This window comes from Barbus barbus (assembly GCF_936440315.1).
Source record: "Barbus barbus genome assembly, chromosome: 16".
Taxonomy (NCBI): domain Eukaryota; kingdom Metazoa; phylum Chordata; class Actinopteri; order Cypriniformes; family Cyprinidae; genus Barbus; species Barbus barbus.
The window spans coordinates 21,678,751-21,702,332 of NC_136744.1; the positions used below are offsets into that span (position 1 = coordinate 21,678,751).

The window sequence follows — 23,582 nt, forward strand, 5'->3', positions numbered from 1 at the left end:
CAAGTAACAAAAATAAGGAGCCCGAGAGGCTTGTTTCGAAAGTCTGCATCAATATATAAAACATCAAATTGTTTGCTCAGTAAAGAGCATAGACTTGTTTACTTTTTGAAATTGTGCTCAAAGTGAATCTCACGTTCGACTTGTTCACAGGCTTTTCCCCTCGACCGGCCCTGGACGGTTGACTCGATAAGTTTGTGAAAGATTCATAAATTAAACAAAGTTTTCTTAGCCTGAAGGTACCTATGAATAAGTCTGGCTTTGCTAATGGAGGCCGTTTTTTCGGCCATGGTGTATTGCAGTTCCTGCGGTGGGAGTCGATATCGCCTCTTCGCCTGCATGCAGGTGAGATTTACTGCAACGGCTGCTGAGCCTCAGTGGCTCTGAATCCAATCAGGCTTTCTCTCCTCATCTCTCACTGTCTGACTGATGAAGATGGGCTTTTTCACTCTGTCGCACAAACCGAGGTTCAGCCTGTTTCTGCACGTCGTTTTTTGATTACATATTGCAAACCGCGAGACTTATTTCGCCTGATTAAATCTGATGTTACAGTGGTAAAGTAAATTGACCACAGACTACTTCAAATGATGGTTGGAGAACAGGTGGATCTTTAGATCGGTGTAAGATATCTTAAGAAAAGGGCTGTTTTTGGAAAGCTTAAAGATCCCTTGTGCTGTGTAAATTGCTTCAGTCGGTTTAGAAGTGGTGGGAGAACGAGAGTTTGTGTGTGTGAAGCGAACTGTAAGGTTAGAAATACATTAAGTACACAAACAAGACGTCCTGATGTATCGCTTGACGATGGAAATTGTGATTTTGCTGCATGTTAAAATTGTTTATCAAATTTTATATAATATTGTTTATCAATTATGCTTTGTTTGTAGGGCTTGAAAATTTGATTAAAATTGTATTAATATTAAATAAAATAACTAAATAAATACAAAATAAAAAAATATTACCATTATAATATTTCACTGTAAAATAAAAATGTATTTCTGAATTAGTAATATTATTATTATTTCACATTTATAACTTTAAAATTGCAGTGCAAATTTTTATGGATTTATTTTTATTTTGATGGAAAACCACAGGGAGCATTTTAAGGTTCTCATTGCATACTTTGCAATTTGATAAACCATATTGTGATTTCAGTTATATTGATTAATTGGGCATCCCTATAACATAATATGTAATATGTACACAATAAATCTCTGTGTTTATTATAAAGAGAGCGTTCTAGTGCATCTCTGTCATGTTGTTCACTTGTGTAAATGTTATAGTCATATCACGTACTAAAGATATTTTTGAGTGTTAAGTGATGTTTCTTAAGCACTCATTTTAGTTTCACCATTAAACAAAACTGAAATATGTAATCATCACTTTAAGGGCACTTTGTAGTGATTATTCATGCCTAATATATAGTGTGTTTGGTTTCTGTTTGTAATTAGAAATCCTCCTTATTTTTGGTAGTCCATTGGTCATTGGCTGCATGTGTTTACACTTGATAGTTATCTTCATATGTCTGTTACATTAAACTGGGTGTGTTATTATTTATGGAGCTAACATTTGACAGTTTGAAGCAGTTTCAAATTTTCACGAGTTACTTTTCTATTGTGCTAGAGCAGAAATTGGGCTTCTGTAGCCAGAAACATTTGCTTGCGCATACTTGCATGGTGTAAAGTTGGTTTCAAGTCTTAGAATTATTAAAGCCAATGTTATGTGAGGAAAAAACTTGAGAGAAGACAAAATTGAAAGGGAAGCAGAACACACACTTTCTCTCCCATTGTCTTTTGTTCTCAAGCACAGTGGGCAATCAGTGTTTCTCAGCGAGAAGAAGGCAGCTCAGAGTTTTCATTTTGGACTTTTTTGTTTTTTATTTGTTCTTTTACTCTCTCCAGCCCTTCGTTTTCTGTCTGATGTCATGGTGAGGCTAAAATGGAGTGGTTTGCCAGCTTAACCCTTGGATAGCTGTCAATATTCATCATTTCCTGTCTTCCATCCACCGTAGTGAGATCTCACGGCACCCATTCTCCTAGCCATTCTTTTGCCCCTCCGATAAGAATTTATATTCACTCAGGAAATCATCAAAAGAAATCATTGTTTATTTAAGGGCTATGCTCACTTATTTATTTGTTTACTTCTTGAAGCTACACCGCAGGATTCTTCATGTAACGTTGCCCAGGTTTGGATCTCCTGGGTTTTTGTTTCTTGTGTATTAACTATTGATTGCGGCCAAGTTTTCAAGACTGCAATAGTGACGGCATCCTAGTCGCTCGCAGCCTCCTGGAGAATGTGGCCCTGAGGCTGAAACCCAACAGTATCCGCTGTGGCCATCTGTTGCTTGTGTTGAATCCCTGTGCATTTCTAGCTTCTCAGTACAGCAAAACCCACCGAACAACAAAGGGAGCTGCATTTGCCAAAACTGCTAATATTTAGTCATCATTAGACACCATTTCATCTTTGTTTGTTTATGATTCACATAATTTGATTTGTTGGCCTTTTCTCATTTTCCCTCAGTTTTTTCCCCATCATTGAGGAGTATTTATTTTTCAACAGCGTGACAAAGCTGTTTTTTGTTGTTGTTTTTATGTAGCTTTTCTAGTAATGGCCTGTTTTTTCCACTGAAGGGCTGTGTAGTGTGACTAAGTATTTAACATTTTTGTTCCATTCTTTTGCAGGTCTGATTCATTCTAGTGAATCTGTAAATTCAAACAGTTCATGCAAATGAATTAATTTTAAAAAATCATTTCTCTTTTTATAAATATATATATATATATATTTGGTTATATTTTACTGTTTTTGACTGACTTTTAGATTTAGATTGTTCCTTCACTCAAAAACCCCTTATTGTTTTTGTGCCAGTTGTAACTAAATATATATAAAAAGATTGTTCCCTAATGTAGCTTTAATACATTTATTCATTTAGGAGATGCTTTTATGCAAAGCAACCTATTGAGGAGCATCACAAGCAGTTTTTCATAAAAGTCAATAATATTTGCCGTTTACAATGGCAGATTAAAGATAAAAGTAGAGAAGGAGAAAATATTTATTTCATTTGTTTCTTTGTAAACTTAATTATTTAATCGATAGTAATATATTTATAATAATTTATTATATATATATAATTATATATAATTTATTATTATTTTTTATTATAGTGCTTGTGGAAGTTATATTATAGTGCAAATTATAGCATGATTATGTAGCAAATAACAAGTTGTTTGTAACATGGAAAGTTCTAGTTTCAAAGCACTAACAGTACTTTCCCAATTGTCATGTTTCTGTTGTGTGAAATGGGAAACATTGACCACTCAAGGTGTCTGTTTTTAGTAGAATCACTTGAGTGAGGTCACACTTTCTCTCTCTATTGTGACTCTGCTCTCGATGGACCCCTGTTGGGTAGCTCCTCTGATCCACCATCCACAGAGGCTTTATATGGTGGAGAGACAGGTGGAGGCAACGGCCTTTTTAATTGGCTGTTTAAATACGACTTTCTCTGTTCTGTTTGTGTGCCAGGGGAGATTGTGGATGTGAAGGCAAAGCTCAGAGAGCTTCTGTCAGCCTGTGGCTAGGGCTTATCACAGCACAATTAGCTATTGCCCTGGGCTCATATACTGCAGCGGTCCTTGAAATAGGCATTAGCCAAATTTTCTGCATAAATGTAAATATTCTTGCAACTGTGTCTACATCCTGCCCCAAAACTGTCCTAGCCCTTTGCTTTGGAGCAGGACAGATTAAATAACACAAAGACAAGAACAACATGCACAGTACTTTAAAGGGATAGTTCGCCCAAAAATGATAATTCTGTCATTAATTACTCACCCTCATGTCGTTACAAACCCATAAGACCTTCATTCATCAATCGTTCATCTTCAGGAGAGTCTATGAAGGGTCAGAAAGCTCTCGGATTTCATTAAAAAATCTTAATTTTTGTTTTGAAGATGAGCAATATGGCTTTGGAACAACATGAGGTTGAGTAATTAATGACCTACCTGGTCTCATGGCATAAATGTACCTGGGGGCACTTTTTAGAGAGACGCAAAATATGTACCAATTAGTACATATCACTGCAGTTTCCAAAAGAAATTAACACTAGAGGCAGTAAAACTCTGATGTCTTTTATTCTTTTTCACACAAATTTACAGAGTTTTGATTAATAAAGCATAATTTTTGCACAATTACTTGAAGAATATCATGGTATGACTTCAAAACAAAATTAATATGCTGGGAGATTTGAAAACTGATGCTTTTGAATGTTTACATCACAAATATCCAGCTTCATATCTATGGGTTTTCATAGATGGGTTGGGTTTGGTGTAGGGCATATTTCCAACACGATAGAGCATTCATTTTTAGCGACGGTCCCCGGATATTTGAATTCTGAACCACCGCAATATGTACCTGAAGCAACGTAATAAAAACACAGCAATACGTACCTATATCAACATAATAAAAACGAGCCAGGGTTTACTTATTGAACCCGTGTTTTAGCGCCACTCAGTGGACATTTCTCTTTGAAACTGCGGCGAAAAGGTACTAAGGTAAGGTAAACGTTTATGCCACGAGACCAGGTTGTTAATGACAGAATTTTCATTTTTGGGTGAACTCTCCCTTTAATGTGTTTTGTACATCTGGGTTAGATCATACAATTTTAGTTTTCGAGAAGCAGGTTCAAATTCTTACCAAGTTCTAGAGTCCATTTTTTAAGTTTTTGTTTTAGTCATACAGTAGTTTTTGTTATTATTTGATGAAAATACCTCATTGTCATGTTCATTAATTGTAAGTATTATTATAACTGTTGTTGTTATTATTATTAATAATAATAATAATAATAGTAATAATCTTGTTTGAATTTGTGAATTTTTTTTAGTTGGCGAAGTTGCAAAAATGGCTATTTAAATAGACAATTTAGATAGGCCTGGTCTCATTCCTCCATTCCACTTCATCCCAAAGGTGTTTGATGGGGTTGAGGTCAGGGCTCTGTGTGGGCCTGTCAAGTTCTTCCACACCAAACTCATCCAACCATGTCTTTATAGACCTTGCTTTGTGCTGTGGGGCACAGTCATGCTGGAATAGAAAAAGGCCTTCCCCAAACTGAGTCCAGTGGTGGTATGCTTTATACCACTCAGTCCATATATATGTATATAAGTTTATAACAAAAGTATATATATATATATATATATATATATATATATATATATATATATATATATATATATATATATATAAATAAATAAGTATCAACATTTAACAAAATAATCTGACCACCTGGTGTATGGAACACACAATTGTTAATGGCTAAAGTCATTTGTTGTCCATGTTAAACTTTTGTTAGAGGACAGAATGGAAATGTAAACCAAGCCATATAAGAGCTTTCAGGCAGAGGCGCCACCATTGTATGAATTAACACATAAATATGACCCTCACAAACCCTCTTCAGCCACCACAACCATCTGCTGATGGACCCTGGACTTCAAACACACCTGATACGACTGCTATTTGTGTCCCGGCAGAGCACCCAGAATGCATTGTGTGTTCTCTCCATTATGTAGTCACCTATGGCCCACAACCCTGTTAGCATCAAAGCAGGGAGAATGCAGGAGAAGAGGAGTCCTGCTCAAATAAGCTGGAAGGAGCACGGCTCTCATACTGTGGCTTTGAAGATCTTCTTTTGATCAGTGAGTTCGTCCCTCCCACAACCAGACGGGGGGTCAGGGGAGTGTGCGAGGAATATGGAGGCAGGATAAATCACAACGAATGTGAAGAGTGCTGAGGCACAGGATGCAGAGCTTATATTTGATAATGGCTGTTTTGTTTTGCTCATGCCTATTCATTTTGTCCCTCGCACACATCTCTCTCCTTGCAAATGCGCACAAAATCCATTAAAAAGTCGTATTGAATTTAGGTGCTTTAATGGATATTAAACAAAAGGAAAAAAATAGAGAGAAGAAAAACCATTGGAAGTTTGGCAGGAACAGCAAACTATGTGACATACTCACTTTAAAACTGGAGCTGTGTATAATTTAGCTTCTTAGGAAGCTGTTTTACCCTCTTTTCTGTTTGAATGGCCATCATGTTCAAAATATTCTCTCTGTTTTTCCTCTCTCTGTGTCAAAAGAGTCAACAAAGAGTGAAGATACCGGGGTGGACACCAGTCAGGAGCCTGAGGTTTCCATGGAGGTTCTGGGTATGTGCCAAATCAGTTTTCCCAAGTATTTTTGTGTAATATACTTCAATGGCACATCATTAAGGCTCAATAAATAATTTTTACAATAATGAGAATAACAGTGCACTAATGAGGTGCATGCTAGCAGCAAAAGCTTAAGTTTAAACTTAAAATTAAGTATATAATGTACACTGCCTTTTAAAAGTCTGAGATTAGTCAGTCAGTTTTTTTTTTTTTTTTTTTTTTAAAGAAATGCTGTTCTTCAGCAAGAATGTGTTAAATTGATCAAAAGGTGACAGTAAAGACTTACATTCCCTAGTAAAAAGTAATATATTTAAAATACATTTATTTCATACTAAGTATAGTTCAAATCTATTAACATGTTTTCTGACATACCACTCAAGACGTATGGATATAAAAATTAGAATTCAACTTTGTGTAGTACTACTTGTGCACAATGTACATTTTCTTAATATTAAGCCTAAAATGTGTTTTAATGTCACTATTGATGAGGATTGTATGATCTTATATATATATAAGATATAATATAGGCCTTTAAATGCAAGATACTTAGTGTACCTGATGTATAATTGCAATAGTTCCACTTTAGCACAGTCAAATATACTTCAGTTCATCTTTAGTTGGACATCAGCACTACTTACAAAGTGTGCAATAAGTACAACATTATTTGTTAAAATGTAGCAGACTATAAGAAAGCCAGTTTAGTATACTTTAAGTACAATTGCAGGGTATTTTATTAAGTATGTAAATGTGTAAATGTATTTGTAGTATACTTAGCATGAAATAAACGTATTTCAAATACATTTCAGTATATTTATTTATCACTAGGGTTATTACAATAAGTTCATTTATTTATTTATTTTAATTCTGGTTGTTTGAACTTTCAATTCATTAAAGATCCATGAAAAAAATGTATAAGAGATTCCACAAAAAATTATTAAGCAGCTGTTTTCAACATTGATAACAGTAAAAAGTTTCTTACGCACCATTAGAATGATTTCTGAAGGACTGGAGTAATAGCTGCTGAAATTCAGCTTTGTCATCACAAATTAAATTACCTTTTAAAATATGTTAGAAAACAATTCTTTTCAATTTGAAAAAGAATTCACAATAATTACTGTTTTGAACTGTGTTTTGGATCCAACAAATGCAGCGTTATTGAGTATAAGATACTTTTGAATGGTAGTGTATGGGGAAATTTGGATTGCATTGGTGTTTGTGACCATAAGGCACTGTATGAAAGCATGTTTCTTTTGAGAGATTGAACATTTCTGTATATTGTTAGTGTTTGAATGTGAAGAACTTTGCTTTTTACAGTATATTCTCACATCTCTTTCCAGCAAGGTCTAAAGGTGCACATGAACAACAAGGTTTTGCATCCCTTTTTTTCTTCTGTTGTAATTTTGCAAATATAATCTCATCCCAAAGCGCTTGTGGTGGGCCAGGTTCAAAAGCAGACCCCACATTATGTTAAGTCACTCGTTAAGTTTTTCGCAGCAGGCCTTGCTACCTTTGACAGCTGCGTTTAGCGGCGCTTGGGGTCATGGCAAAGGGGGTGCTCTCTTTTCTTACTCCCTTCATATTTATTGTTGTTTTTACAGTATATCATACAGTATAGCTTCAGAAGACTTAAAATACTGCACACAAGTTGTATAAACCACTTTTAATGTAACTTAATGGTGCTTTCACAACCTTTTTGGAGCTTGAAAGCTCCAGTATACATTTATTTGTGTGAAAAATAGCAACCAGTGCATTATACAAAATTTCCATTGAGGTACAACCTGAAGGGTGAGTAAATGATGACAGATTTCTTTTATTTTCGAGTGAACCATTGCTGTTAAGCTGTGAAAACGCACTTTTTGTTACATGATGAGTTAACCATATGGGTTCTTCATTGACAAGTACAGCATTACAAAAGGCTACTGTTCACCTCCCTTCGCTGCTAATTTGCTTTACTGATCTGCCACAAACCTCCTTGCTCAGTTCTCCACAGCGCTTTCAATGTGACCCTTAAACCAAGTGACCTCATGTTCTCTTTTCACATATTTTTAAAGGATTTTTTGTTTTTTCAAGCATGGCCTTCTTGGCCCAGAGAGAACTGGAAGCCTTTCAGACCACGAGAGGACCTCCTCCTCGTAAAATAGCAGCTCGCCAAAGCACATCTTGTAACTTTAGGCAAATGCGGCCGGTAATACAATGCCACTTGGCTCTGTAGAAACCCGTCCTCGTATTTCTCACTCTTCGCTTTGAGAGGGCGGAATACAGATGAGAGGAACCACTTGGCTTTTCACAGAGGAACGTGCATGAGAAGGATCTGTGGTATTTACACTGAAGCCCTCCCCCACTGGGTTTGTTTCAACTCAATACCTTTTAATTGGCTCTAATTGTTTGAAGCTTCACCATCACACAGCAACGCAACGAAGAAAAAAGCCCTGCACACAATCAAGTGCCTCCCAGAATGCTTTTCTCTTTCTCTTCCTCTCCTCAATGTTGTTCCAGAGAAAATATGTCTGCCCTCGCCTGGCAACCTTTGAATATTTACATATGAAAATTAAGTTTGCTCTCCACATTTAGCACTTCATTAGCTCTCATGGTCTGGCTCTTTGAAAAGGTTGCCTGGCGTTGTTGAGCATGAATAGGCCTGGAATTACATTGATGTATGTTTTAATGATGAGCTGAACTCTACTGTTACCTCGCACAAAACACTACGAAAGCTGCATTTTGGTCTAAAATGTGGCTATTCACTTGAAAAATAGAGTTATTTACATCTTAGATGATGAACGCACAGCTTGAAGACCTAAAGTGAGATATCAGATGCTGCTTACGCTGCTCATCTTTTCCAGATGTGAAGAGTTTGGTTCATTATTTTATCTCCATAAACCAAACATACCATCCACAGACTCCTCCAAGTGAAGGACGGATAGTTAATGTCTTTGACTTGAAAGATATTGAGTGGTTTTACTCAACAAACCTCTTGTGAACATGTGGACGGCTGTAAGCTTGTTCTCTTGTTCTCCTTTCAGCCGAGTTCTTTTCCATTAACCTCCTGAGCGACATGTGAAAACCGTCTGGCGAGGTGCTTTTGTGAGTCACTGGTTCGATTGCATTGGGCCAGTGACCCAGTTAGGCCAGGGTTATTGTTTTGGTTGTTTGTGTTCGGCTTTGAGCTGCCGGCACACTGTGAGTCGAACAGCCTTGAGAACCTAAACAATCCAGGTGCAGGGAAAAAGGTTATAAATGAAATGACCAAAGAAGCCTTGGCTGTGAAAAAGAGCTCGAACTCTGTTGAAGCAGCTCAGATGAGTGGCCTTCCTAAAATAATTTAATATAAAGTCTAGTTGCATTTGACAGATTATAAAAAAATATATTATATTATATTTAGTGCTGTCAAACAATTAATTGCGATTAATCGCATCCATAATAAAAGCTTTTGTTTACATAATATATGTGTGTGTGTACTGTGTATATTTATTATGTATATATAAATACACACATGTATGTGTATATTTAAGAAAAATGTATTACGTTTATATATTAAATATATATAATATAAATGTATACATGTAAATGCATATAAATATTTTCAAAACATATGCTGTATGTATGTGTATTTATATAAAAATGCACAGTACACACAAATATATCATGTAAACAAAAACTTTTATTTGGATGTGATTAATCACGATTAATCGTTTGACAGCACTAATTATATTATATCATATTATTTGACACCCCTGGTTTTTGCAAACCTTCCCTTTTAAAATAACATTTTTCCCAGATATATGAGTTTTTTTATTTCAATTTATTATAATTCTACCTTCTTTATTTAAAATTATATTTATATACCTGTTTACCACCTCAAATAAAAAATTATTTTTGGAGTTTTAAAGTCAGTTCTGAATAGCTCATAAACCTGATGGTTACCATGGAAATTTCTTTGAAGGCATTGGCCAAACCTTTCAACCAGGACCACCATTTGATTCTTCATTAGACATATATCGTATCCTAGGGATTGCTTCATGATGACTACACGTCTGCTTTGGCCTTTGTCTGTAACGCCATTGTTGGATTTGGAGGGGACGAGGAATGATGTTGATGCTCGCCTGACAAGACCGGTCATTATTTGTGTGGCACAGACGATTTATGCTGCCTAACAATAGACCCACAAGCCCCTCACAATCTCTAGAGCGAATGGTTGGTGGAGGATCTAATTTTCTGCTTGTCTGAATATGAATATGACCTACAACACCCCCCACCACCACCACCACACTTCCCTCCCTTTCTCTATCTTCCTCGCTCACTTGTTTCATCTTTCCTGCTTTGTGAGTTCCCGGGCACTGACTGTAAAGATACCACCCACACGACGAGACCATCAAACTTTCATTATGCCTAAGTGCAGTTAATTTCAAGGGAAGCATATGAAGCAAAGAAAATACGACAATTTATTGAAGCTGGAGCGCTCAGACTATCTTGAGCTTGCTCAGCCACTAGATGAAGAGAATTGAGTGTCCAATGGACTGCTGTCAGGTAAATCAGGATAAATAACCAAAACACATAGTTGGAGTTAGACTTAGTGTGATGTTTAACACCAAATATATCACTATTTGTGAGGATTTTAAATCATAATGGCACGATACTATAATCTTAACGTCAGATTGCATCAGAAGCCTCAAATCAATATATTGGCTTCTGGGTAGGGAAATGAAATTCTGTTGTTTTCTTTCACATTTTTCTAGAAATAGACTCAAGCGCCCAGCTATGTCATATTTTTACACTTTTTCCTGCTTGACAGCTTCTGGCTACTTTATTTGTTTCACGGCACGTCAGACTCTCTTCCCGAAAGACCGAACTCATACTGTTGTCGGCTGTAAAGCTAAATTAGAGAGCTGGCAAATTTCTGCAGCATCTCCTGATGTACAGGGCAGCAGTTGGAAGTGAGCACAGGCATTGATTGAAATTCCAGCATCTCGTTTTTTTCAAAGGCTGGTTTGTTGTGTTTTGATCAGCGCTGCTTATTAGGAGCCCACAGTGGCAGGGCTCCCTCTCAGCCCTGACATTATTACATGGAAAGAGAGACAGACGGAGCATCAGGAAAAAGCCAAGTCTCAATTGAGCTTGCAGGTTCACTCGAGCAACACAGCCTTGACTTTTTTCATTTTGGTGCCTGTCCACGGACTTTAAACGCAGTTCTAATTTCATCTTGAATGCAGTGTCTCTTGTCAAGTAAAATTTTTAGATACTTTACTTGAAAAACAAGACCAAAACATTAACAGAAAATAGTTTTTTTATGGTGTATATTTCTACACTTCCTCTGTACATGTGTGTGATTCTTTGTTTACTCCAGCTCCCCATTTGTGCTGGAATGTGGATAAAACATCAAGCGAGGGACAGAGAGGAGACGTGCTTCCAGAAGTGGGTGGTAATGGAAACAGCGTTGTTGAATCGTATCGCACTCGGTTTCAATTTCTCCCTCTACGGTGCCGCGAGACAAGAATGAAATGAAATCATGGCGGCGACGGTTGCCCTTGCTCTCCCTCACCTTTCCTCATCCAGGCACTTCGCTGCTGCTCTATTTCTCTAATAAAAATAGCTCTTTTTTTCACATTCGAAACACAAATCCATCACTTGCAGCTTTGCGCCGTTAAATCAGTAGAAGTTGAGGGCTGGCCACCAGGGAGAGCGAAACGTCTGGGTAGCTCTCGTTCTAAAAGGTTGCATTAAAGCCACCATCTGTAGTTGTTGAAACGTTGCCACCGTAACCCGAAGAATTGTCTCTCCGGCTGAAAGCGAAGCTTCAGAGCTTGTGATGAAATAAGCATGAAAGCATGTAGCATCACAGTGAAAACAGACGCCATGTTGTTACACTGCCAGTGATGTGTATTGCACGTTTAAGATGTTCCAGTGTGTTTACATGATGTTTGTAAGATACTCATGAAGGTAAATATCATTATTCTGCAGACAAACGCTATGATTTGAGTGCGGAGACAATCTGCAGCAGTGAATTGGGTGCACTTGCATCATCCGTGGATGTGCCGCGGGAAGGAGGTTATTTCATGCTGTGGTTTGCTTTGGTATTTAGGCAGAGAGATAGAAGAGGGAAAGTTATAGACGAGTTTGAGAACGAGGCTCACACTGATATAGACTCAAGGCAGTTTGTAATTAATTTTCTATGCTTCCCCTTTCGTCTGCATTTGTTTTGTTCCTCTTGAAGGCGAAAGGCTTTTGGACTATATTTTTCATGTTTAAATATTATGCATTGGTCTCATACCAAAGAAGCACTAGCTATAAAGTAATCTCTTATTGAAGTTGATGTCTAAATACACTACACCCGGGGTGGTGTGGTGCAGTAGTTAAAGATAGGGATTGGAAAAGCTGCAAGTTCAAACCCCGAAAGGTTACTCCACAGGGATTGTCACTTTGAGTTCTAAATAAGTTCTACAATATATTCAGTGGAATCACCAGTTTATGGAAGCATATTTCCGCCAAGGAATAAAAAAGGGAGGTAATTAAAAATGCAATTGCAACTTTTTATCTCACAATTCAGACTTTTTTTCTTGCAATTCTGAGAATAAAGTCAGAATTGTGGAATATATGCTCAAAATTGTGAGAAATAGACTTTCAATTCTGAGAAGAAAAATCTGCATTGTGAGAGATAAATTTGCAATTGCAAGAAAATTCAGAAAAGTCAGAATTGTGGAAAATTCATAAAACAGAATTACCTTTTTAATTTTTTTGAAAAAATACAGAATTATGAGATGTACACTCTAAAATCCCGAGGAAGAAAAAAATGAATTTTATGATGTATAAAATTGTAATTCTGAGACAAAAATAAATTTGCAATTGTGAGAAAAAAGTTGCAATTACCTTCATTTTGTTCATACCTATGCAAATTTGAGATATGAAATATGAACTTTAAAAGGATGGTCTATCCAACCAACCAATAAATACATAAATCAGTTTTGGGGATTAAAGAATGTAGTTGCTGTTCTTCCTGAAGATGATAATGAGGAATCCAGCATAGGGAGCCAATATTATTGTAATAAAATCAAAAGAAATAAGACACATAGAACTTACCACATTATTTTATGACTTTTGTTTATTTAGATGCTGATCAAAGTGTCACAACAGCCAAGGAGAGCAACACCAGCAACAGCACTAAAGGTAAAAACTATTTTTGGACCTTTTGATCATTTCATGGTTTAAATCCAAAAATGCATGGCTTATTATTTTATACAGAAGAAAGCAGAGTGTGCGTGCATTTCCAGATGTAAATGAGTTTTTAGTCAGTTTATTTATATGAAAGTTGAGAGAGGACAAAATACAGCTACAGGATCAGACTGGAACTCATGTCACCCAGTAATTTATGAGCATGTGCGTGAACCACTAGGTCACGACTCCAATTCAAATGCATGTTTCATTATTTATACAGAAGAAAGAAGAGCATGTGTGAATACATTTTTAAACTGGGATTTTCAGGGTATGGACCTTTTTGCCACTTTTTATTTATATGACAGTTGAAAGACCCACGAAATGACAGGGAAAACGGGAGGGAACAGAATCGTAAATGTTGCATTTGCTCAAGTAAACTCAAATGCATGCTTTATTATTTATACAGAAGAGAGAAAAGTGTGTTTGGATGTATTTTCAGATGCATGCACAGGTGTATCTCGTCATCCTGAGCTCTGCAGTCTCATGTTCTTCTCTTGAAGCCTCTGTTGCCTCAAGCATAGCCTTTAGCATCCGCTGCATTCATTTCAGCTAGGAGAAGCCCAGTACCCAATGAGGTGTCACCCAGTGGCATCTAACTTTTAATTCCTCTGCTCAGCTGTGATCTTGAGTCATTCATTCCCTTCTCTCTGCCTTCTTCCCTTGTTTTCTCGGTCTCTCTCCTTAATACGGATCTAGATGATGTGAAAGCCCAGGATAAGAGCTCACAAGAGCCTGACGCAACTCCACCAGACACCAGACCAACTTCTGAAGGTAAAAGCAATAAATCAATAAAAGCTGTGAATAAAACAGAGAAACACACTTACGCAGTTCTCATCTTCAGTAAATATCCCCGTCTCTCTCATTGTCCTTCTCGTTCAACTAAAAGCTCCCAACTTTTACTGCCTCGTATGCTTTACCAGCAATTCCTTCACTTCCTTTCTCTCTCATTCACTTTCTCTCAGCTGATCTGGAACTGCGGAGTGACCCTGATTTTTCAGAGTAAACGTGTTGGCATGCCTCCTTAAATTGAGTTTGATGAATTGCCTTCATGCCCACCTCACGGACATTAATAAATCAAACACAAAGCGTGTGTGATCGGAGCGCAGAGATGACGCAGTGCGAGAAAGCTGATAAATCATGTGTGATAAGAGTTTTGCTGTGCTGTCATTTCAGGAACCCCGGGGTCAGCTTCCCTCTTAGGGCCGCACATACAAACTCCTAGCATGCCATTTATATTCATTCCCTTCGCGTGTGACAGGAAATAATTTAGTACAGTATCTTTGTGTGTATCTGCACAAACACAGGTATATAGGTAGAATTTAGTTGGACTTGTATTTAATTCAAAGAAAGTATATTCTGTATCATAATAAAGTCAACATGAAATTTAAGGCAAAACAGATTGTCTGAACAGCAAGTTATTAAATTAGAAATTAAGTTGCTGTTAAATTATTTTGAATATTTAATATTCAATATACATTGGTAAGTTGTGTATATATATATATATATATATGTGTATATATATATATATGTATATATATATATGTATATATATATATGTATATATATATATATATATGTATATATATATATATGTATATATATATATGTATATATATATATATATGTATATATATATATATATATATATATATATATATATATATATATATATATATATATATATATATATATATAAAAAATACAGAAAATGAAAAACGTATGAATTTTTTACTGATTAATTGTCTGATTAATTAATGAGTCAACCAAATAATCTGTTACTTTTAGTTGCAGCTCCATTTCATTGATATGGGAAAATACAAAAGTGAACCTAGATAGTTGGAAATGGGGGGTTTGACAAAAAAAAAAAAAAGGTAAATGGGCTCATTGTTGCTTTCACGTTGACACTAATCTGTCAGCCTTGTGCATTAGGTTTAACTGTTTGTTTGCTAACATGTATACTTAATTCTGCTTTAATGTTTGTTTTCTTCAAGACGGCCAAGGCGATAAGAACGCACAGGAATGAGACTACAATCAGCCTCATAGAAGCGAGTGCCGGCAAACTGTGTGAAGGCAAACATCACACCAATTTTGTCCCACGCCAGGGAGTCGCCCACAAACACTGGGAAAAGAGTTGACACCCCCCCCCTTCATTCACCATCTTTCCTTCTATTCAACCTGTATTTCCTTTCCGCTTCCTCATATTGATAATAAATCAGATATATAGCTATATAAAAAGGATCAAATTAAAGTTTGAACATATCAGAGAGAGTGCAGGGATTGTGGAGCTGGAGTAGGACTGCTATACCTCACTGACATGCTGCTTGATCAATAGTTTTTTGCATTTTTTGGGGGGGGATTAAATTAGATTGCTCAAAACACATCCTAAAATCATCCTGCCGCTTTTAGTTACGTGCTGATTTGTAATACTTCTGACAAAGTGCAAAGCCAAGGCTAAATGTTCCATCCTGCAGAGCACTCGTAATGCAAGATTCAAACCAAATATGATTGGATTCCGCAGGCCTGTCCACCGATTAAGATTTCTTTCAGGTGAAAAACACTAAAATGGCTATAAATGTCCGTTTGTGCGTGAGTGAGTGTGCGTATATACAGATGATGTCACTTTAAAGAGATTTTCGCTTTGTGTGTGAGCTTTTGAACCAAGTCAGGTCAAACGAGGAGAACATCGCTTGATTCTAATCTCTTGTCGAGTGGTGGCATTCCTCCCTTCTGCACGCTATATAAGAGGCGTTTGTGTGCTGCTCTGCTTTGAAATGACACGTCACGCTCGCAGAGCCCCCCTTTAATCTCTCAAACGAGCACTGATCATGTTTCATCTTCAAAGCTGCTCTGACTATTGCGAATGCCTGTTAAGAAAAAAACTAAATTTAAATTAAAACCTGTTGTGTCAGATTGACGTGGCCGTTTTTGACGAGTGCGCTAACAAATTAATTCCCTCAAGTGTATCTAGATGCATGCCAGCATTGTTTCAAATGTTTTATTTACAATCCCTCTCTCGGTCTCCCTCCCTTTCACATGCATAAACAGATCTCAGTTGAAAGCTCTCAATATTTTTACCAGATTGTCTCTGCATCTCTTAAAAAAAAAAAAAAAATCTGCCTTATTTTATGAAATAAGTAGTACATAATCACAAACTGGTGATGGCTAAAATAAAAGGCAAATGGTAAGTGTGTGGCTTTGAATGAATTAAATGCTACTTCAGATGATGAGTGATGATGCATTTCTTTCTTTAAACACACAAAGTGATTTTCTGTCCTTTTGTTTGTGTTTTGATTTGGATGTTTGGTTATCTTGCATATGATTTTTTGGTTGATGATTAAAAATGTATTCAAAAGGTTGATTTACTCCTTTAAGTGGTGCCATACTGTATATCAGATGAAATTCTGCCTTCATCCTTTGATGTTTGCTTTGCTATAGAGCAACTATGAATAAAGTTATAAAGTTGTTTCCCTGGGCATGATGTCTGCGTGTTTTATGTTGCACCGTATCCAGCAGGTAATGTCAGCAGATATTAATCCATGAATATCTTTGTATTCAATTTGCACATGCTTGTAAGCTATTCAAATGTCAGAGATTTTTAATGTGCCTGCAGCATTCACTTTATAACTTCTCTAAAGCACTTAATGGATAAAATAATTTTTGTGATCGAAAACTTTAGATATCATAGAATTTAATTTTTTCAATTACAAAAAATATATAGAGACTGAAATCTTGAGTGAGTTCCATTTGAAAGGGGGCATAACTATACTGTACTCACTCTGAAGGTAGGACAGTCAATGGTACGTTTTTTGGAATTGACCCTTCGCAAAGACCCGCCCCCCTTAGTTACTGTTACTATGTCTGACAAGCCATGCCACTCTCACGCCACACATTGTTCTAACACAGAAAAATAAATCGTGGTGTAAATAAGAAACTGACAACATGCCGACAGATAAGACAAAGCAGGTTACTTCTGGTATGAAAAAGTTATCAAACTTTCGAATTTAAGAAATTCAAACAATGAATACCATTTTGTGGCTCTTTAATGTGTCGATCATTAACGCCTCAGGTCAAGCGGCACGTGAACCGATCACCTTTTCATATTCACTAGTTAAACTACAAAATAAACATGAATAAACATCAGAAGGTAACTTTTCCACCACGGAAAGATGTCAATACACCATTTTTCAAGTTTAAGTCCACAACGTTGATCTACTGTCCTGTCAGATTTGTTTGATGGACAAAATGGCAGATTCGGTGATATGATTGGTCAGATGGCCTGTCAATCAAGCTCTCAGCGAAGGGTCAATTGGAATATTAACTTTATAACATTTCCACAATGTTAATAGCTGTAAAATATAATTATATTTCAGCTCTCTGTGTCTTTAATTGATATTAATGCACTGTTTCTGTGGCATTCAGTAGCAAATGTTAATATATGTAAATATGTGAGATATTTTCCAATTATAGTCCAGGAGAAATTGAGAAGTTTAAATTCCCATCTAAGGTCTTAATTTGCTTTAGCTTTTAAAATGAATAGCAAGGATGTGTCAGCTAGGATCACATGATCATTCACTGCCAAATTACTAAATTAAAATGACTATTGCATGTACTGAGGAATTTAAATCCCAGGTAAGTTAGTTAAAATGCAGTGCCACTGAGGGTCATGTTCATAGATGGCAAAATTATTTCCCTAAATTGATAATTGCACACCTTTAACTAATATCCTTGTGCAAGGGCCCTAGTTATAAGAAATATTCAAATCAAAACCATTTATTGTGCGACAACCCTAACCCAAAATGCCTGACTACACTTTTTCATGTCTCAAATTTAATCTCCCAGCTGTGATTTGCACAGATAATATGCCACTGAACTCTTCCTGAGTCTCCTGTAAGAAGTATTGTGATCTCCAGAGATGAGAGGAACATACCGCTGTGCTCCTCTAGTCCTGACCTCTCTTTAGGAGATGCAGAGTGCTGTCGTGTCTTACGAGGGCCACAGAGTTCCTCTTCAAAGAGATCCAGTAACCTGTGGAAGATTACAGCAGGGGTGGATATTACTAGACAACCTGTCAACAAGGAAAACGTCTCATGATTCCATTTAGAAACAAAGCCGTTTAGATAGTATTTCTTTATCAGTAATAATATTCCTGTTCCTATCTGCTCGCTTTTTACACATATTCCATATGAACCTCTAGCTTATGTCTAACTGGTTAAAATAAAACATGTAAGAGTTAGTTAGAGACACTATTATAGCACTCCCTGCTCTCCACTATAAAGTGAGGACAAAAGCCTTAAATGAATGTCACAGTCTGTGTTTGCTGTACCTTATCAATACCTCTCAGCAGACACAGACTGACCTCCATCACTGGCAGCCAGAGACACATGGAGCCATTGCACAAGGTTCTCTCCGTGGTTTGCGGTAATTACTTTGCTGATAACTTGTCCCCAGTGGCGTTACTATGAATTATTACACACTAAATGATTTGTGTCACTTTGCTTTTCTCCTCAGCGAGAGGACACTGAATTTCCAGGATGTAGATGGATCCACAAGGCCAGTGGACTTTTTATGGTCGCTTGCTAGAGAGAAACCGAGGCAGCTGGAAAGGTGCAAAATCAGAGAATGTTATACGGTGCTCTGAATAAAACAAAACATTGGGTGTGTCCGCATCAAATGAATCCACGCTTAACTGTTGTTTGTGAGAAACCTATCAAAAGATCCACAAGAGGGCTACTGTACACCCAAGCTACAGCATAAATATGCCAAATCTAGAGCTGTAGATGGTGTTGAATATGCAATTACAAATTCATAGATAAAATGGGCCAGAGCTGTGGCTTCCCAGCACGATTCATTATTTTGCACCCTGGTTCCCTGCTGCTACCACTAACGCACCATATATTTACATAACAAATTCCTACATCAAGGTAGGACGAATAAAAGAAGTCTGGCAGCCCAGCAGTACATTTGCACCGGCCCCTTCTGCCCCGCACCTCAGCTGTGCTGCATGTGATGAGCAACAGAACGGGGCATCCTGATATGTTTCAACAATGCAGTGAGAAAAAGAACAACGTGAAGAAAGCAAAGGAGAATAGCAGCTCAGATGGGTCTCCTTTGCAGGTGCATAATGCATTGCCTCTGATTCCATGCAGTATTTTTGATGTTTTATTGGTTTTGACAGGGGGTTGTTTAGGGAGGTGTTAGAATACAGAATATTATGTTATTCTGTGCAGTCCTGCTATAGACGTACACAGCATCTTTATTATTTTCAACCATTTTATTGATCATTTTTCTTTTATGACACAGGAGTTTAAAATAACTTGGGAGCAGGGCTGGACTGGGACAAAAAAAAAAAAAAAAAAAAAAATCGGCCCTGGCATTTTGGCCCAGACCGGCCCACTACATACGATCAAAATACTGCCCATCTTTGCACGCTCTTGAATATGTATACCAGCTCCTATTCCATAAAAGCACTAAAGCCATATAATAATAGGTAGGAAAGAGTGAGAGTTGACACATTAAAAACTTCTAAAAAGTGTAATTTATTAATATAATAAAACTATAATCCACACTGATGAATCCTAAAATTATAGGCCTATATAGTTATGACATCCTGTGTATGTGCCTGTGTGTTTGAGGGAGAAAGGGAATCAGATGATCACTGTTTCCCATAGTATAGCATTAAATAAACTGTAAACTTACTTAGTCAAATTTGTAAACTCCTTGGATGAACCTTTAAAAGCATAAGGCGGCATCCTGTGTGTTTGTGTGTGTGTTTGTTTATGAGGTTTATGAGGACACAAATTTGTATAATGTCATGGGTATGACAGAGGTATTACAATATGAAGGTGGTTTATGAGGACACTGCCTATGTCCCCGTAATTCAAAAGGCTTAAAAAAACAAACAAAAAAAAACACTAAATGTTTTTTTTGTTTTGTTTTTTTATCTAAAAATGCACAAAGTCTCCTGTGAGGGCTAAGTTTAGGTGTAGGGTTGGTGTAGGGCAATAGCGCACACAGTTTGTGCAGTATAAAAACCATTACGCCTATGGAGAGTCCCCCATAAACCACAAAAACCAACGTGTGTGTGTGTGTGCGTGCGTGCGTGCGTGCAGTGGTGTATAAAGTACCCGAAAGCCATACTCAAGAAAAAAGTACAGGTGTCTTACCAAAAAATTACTTTGGTAGAAGTTGAAGTCTTCGTTTAGAATATTACTTGAGTAAAAGTCTTAAAGTATATGATATTTATTGTACTTAAAGTACGAAAAGTATTTTTAAAAATCTTAAATGTACTTAAGTATTGAAAGTAAAAGTACAAGTAAATGCAAAATGGAAAAGAAGCAAATAAATATATATATATATATATATATATATATATATATATATATATATATATATATATATATATATAAAAATATTCATACAGCTTTAGTAGCAGGATTGTGTTCAGTTTGAACTCTTTCTTCCATTTTGTATTTTTGGGTAAGAATAAGAAGCACTTCATCCGGTACTTAGTGTCTTTCATTCCAACATAAGAAAACATTTCTGGAATCTGCATCTGAAATAGCATTTAGATGTATTTACAGTTTAATGTATCTCAGAGGGGACATGGATGCATTTAAACTGCAGTTACAGATGCATAAATAGGCTTAATGTTGTGTTTTTAACATAAAACATCGAATACTGATATTTGAACTAATTTAAAACATGAAAAAAAATTGTCAAAATGTGAAATTAAAACCACTAGTAGGTGACAGCAAAGACTTTGGTGACAGAACGTGACCATTAATGAGTGAGTCATTGAGATTCAACCAATTCATTCAAACGGCTGATTCATTCAGGAACAGAGCATTTGACTGTGTTAATGAATGAATCACTGAATCATTTATTCAACCGATTCGTTCAAAAAGCGGTTTCATTCAATAAGTACACCGTCCATTGCTCAGAGACGCAAAACAGTGCTGTGATCTTGAAACTATTTTCTTTGGCAAAATTTTGCAAAAACAAGCAATACGTCTAAAATGTAATTCACGAGTTCGCCCTTGCGTATAATGAACAGAGTCAAGGTTTATGCGTATTTGGCGTGCTGTCCGGGGAGAGGGCTCCGAGCTCTGTAAATTACTCCCGAACCCGGGGCACTCCTCCTGTCCGGGGAGAGGGGTCCGAGCTCGGCATTTAGCCCGGACCCAGAGCGCTCCCCCCAAGATGCGATTAGCGCGGGACAGCAGCCGGAGTGGGGCGTTGATAACCCCCCGAAATTTGCAAGGCTTCAGGATGGAGAGGCGCTGGACGTCGCTTGGAGTGGAAATGTTGCGGTGGCATCTGAAAGAGAATGTGGCTTCTGTGGAAACGGGTACTGCTGCGGCGTCTGAAAAGAAAATGCAACTGGAAGAGAATGTGGCTTCTGCGGAAACGGGTACTGCTGCGGCGTCTGAAAAGGAATGCGGCTTCTGCGGAAGCGGGCATTGCTGTGGCATCTGAAAGAGAATGTGGCTTCTGCGGAAACAGGCACTGCTGCGGCATTTGAAAAGAGAATGTGGCTTCTGCGGAAGCGGGCACTGCTGCGGCATCTGAAAAGGGAATGTGGCTTCTGCGGAAGCGGGCACTGCTGTGGCGGTATCGAATGAATAGGGCGCTACTTGTAGTATTTGAAAGAGAATGTGGCTTCTGCGGAAGCGGGCACTGCTGCGGCATCTGAAAAGAGAATGTGGCTTCTGCGGAAGCGGGCACTGCTGTGGCATCTGAAAGGGAATGTGTCTTCTGCTGAAGCGGGCACTGCTGTGGCGGTATCGAATGAATAGGGCGCTCCTTGCTGCATTTGAAGAGAATGTGGCTTCTGCGGAAGCGGGCACTGCTGCGGCGTCTGAAAGGGAATGTGGCTTCTGCGGAAGCAGGCACTGCTGCGGCAGTATCGGACAGGCGGGGCACTGCTGCGGCCTTTGGAAGAATATGGCGTCTGCGGACGCGGGCACTGCTGCGGCATCGGAAACAGAGTGTGGCTTCTGCGGAAGCAGGCACTGCTGTGGCGTCTGAAAAGGAATGTGGCTTCTGCGGACGCGGGCACTGCTGCGGCATCGGAAACAGAGTGTGGCTTCTGCGGAAGCAGGCACTGCTGTGGCGTCTGAAAAGGAATGTGGCTTCTGCGGAAGTGGGCGCTGCTGCGGCGGTATCGAATGAGCAGGGCGCTGCTGCGGCGGTATCGAATGAGCAGGGCGCTGCTGCGGCGTCTGAAAAGAGAATGTGGCTTCTGCGGAAGCGGGCACTGCTGCGGTGGTATCGGATGAGCGGGGCACTGCTGCAGCATTTTGGGACAGAAAGTGGCTTCTGCGGAAGCGCCACTGCTGCGGTATGTGGAAAGGGAAGGAGGCTTCTGCGGGAGCGGTTACTGCGGCAGAGCGGGAATACGCGAAGGCTCCTGTGGGAGCGGGGTGCTGCTGGGATGGTTTGGAGTGGAGGTGAGCAGCTATGGGTGGATAAGGGGATGGCTATGGCGGGTCTGCGGTCGGGTGAACAGGGGTGTACTGGTGTTAAAAGGGGATCAGCTGATGAGGAAGCGTTCTGACCGAATGTAGGTCTTGAAAGCCTCTGATGTCCAGCGGCCGAGTGCCTGGATCTGAGGCTGGGAGAGGCCTTTTTGGGCGGCTGTGGTAGCTGCGCCTATGCGAAAGGAGTGGCTGGAGTAGTGATCTGCTGGGATGCCGGATAGTAGTAGAACGGACTTGAGGTGTTTTTGGAACCAGAAGCGTGTGGCAGGGCGATTTGAGTCGTCGACGAAAAGCAGGTCGGATGGGAGTTTGGCCTGCGGGCTCCTGTACTGTAGGTAAGCTAAGAGGGTTTGGTATGGTTGGATTGGTGACTGGAGATTGAAGATATAGATGACGTGGCCTCTTCTCGCTTGGTCTGTCTTGCTTTGCTTGATGAGATAGGAGATTGCTTCGGTGTCTAGTGCTGATAGGTCTGAAAGGGTTGGATGGATTTTTGGATTGAAGTTGGATGTGATGGTGAGTTCCGAGCATCTGAGAAAACTGAAGAAGGCCAAGATGAACATGGCGTCGAGCGTGCGGGCGGTGTGCATGGAGTGGTAGCCTCTGCGGAGGGTGGAAATGCATTTGGTTAGGATTTCTAGAGTTATTGGCTGTCTAGCGTCTGGGCGGGTGGGTTGGGCTCTTTGGATGCCCTTAATGAGCATGGATGTCTG

The 23,582-nt window shown here is 38.4% G+C and overlaps 1 protein-coding gene across 2 annotated transcripts in view; it reads left to right on the top strand.

Moving 5' to 3' along the window:
• Positions 1–16,864, top strand: part of LOC306882082 (ADP-ribose glycohydrolase MACROD1-like) — a 576,444-nt gene extending 559,580 nt beyond the window's left edge. The window contains exons 18-21 of one of the 2 annotated variants that reach the window (XM_079436537.1): positions 6,113–6,181; positions 13,286–13,342; positions 14,087–14,161; positions 15,382–16,864. In XM_079436537.1, coding sequence (XP_079292663.1) covers positions 6,113–6,181; positions 13,286–13,342; positions 14,087–14,161; positions 15,382–15,413 — 233 coding nt within the window. In that variant the 3' untranslated portion in view covers positions 15,414–16,864. The remainder of the gene's footprint in view (positions 1–6,112; positions 6,182–13,285; positions 13,343–14,086; positions 14,162–15,381) is intronic. The other variant, XM_079436538.1, reaches the window with a different exon arrangement.
• Positions 16,865–23,582: the final 6,718 nt, after the last annotated feature.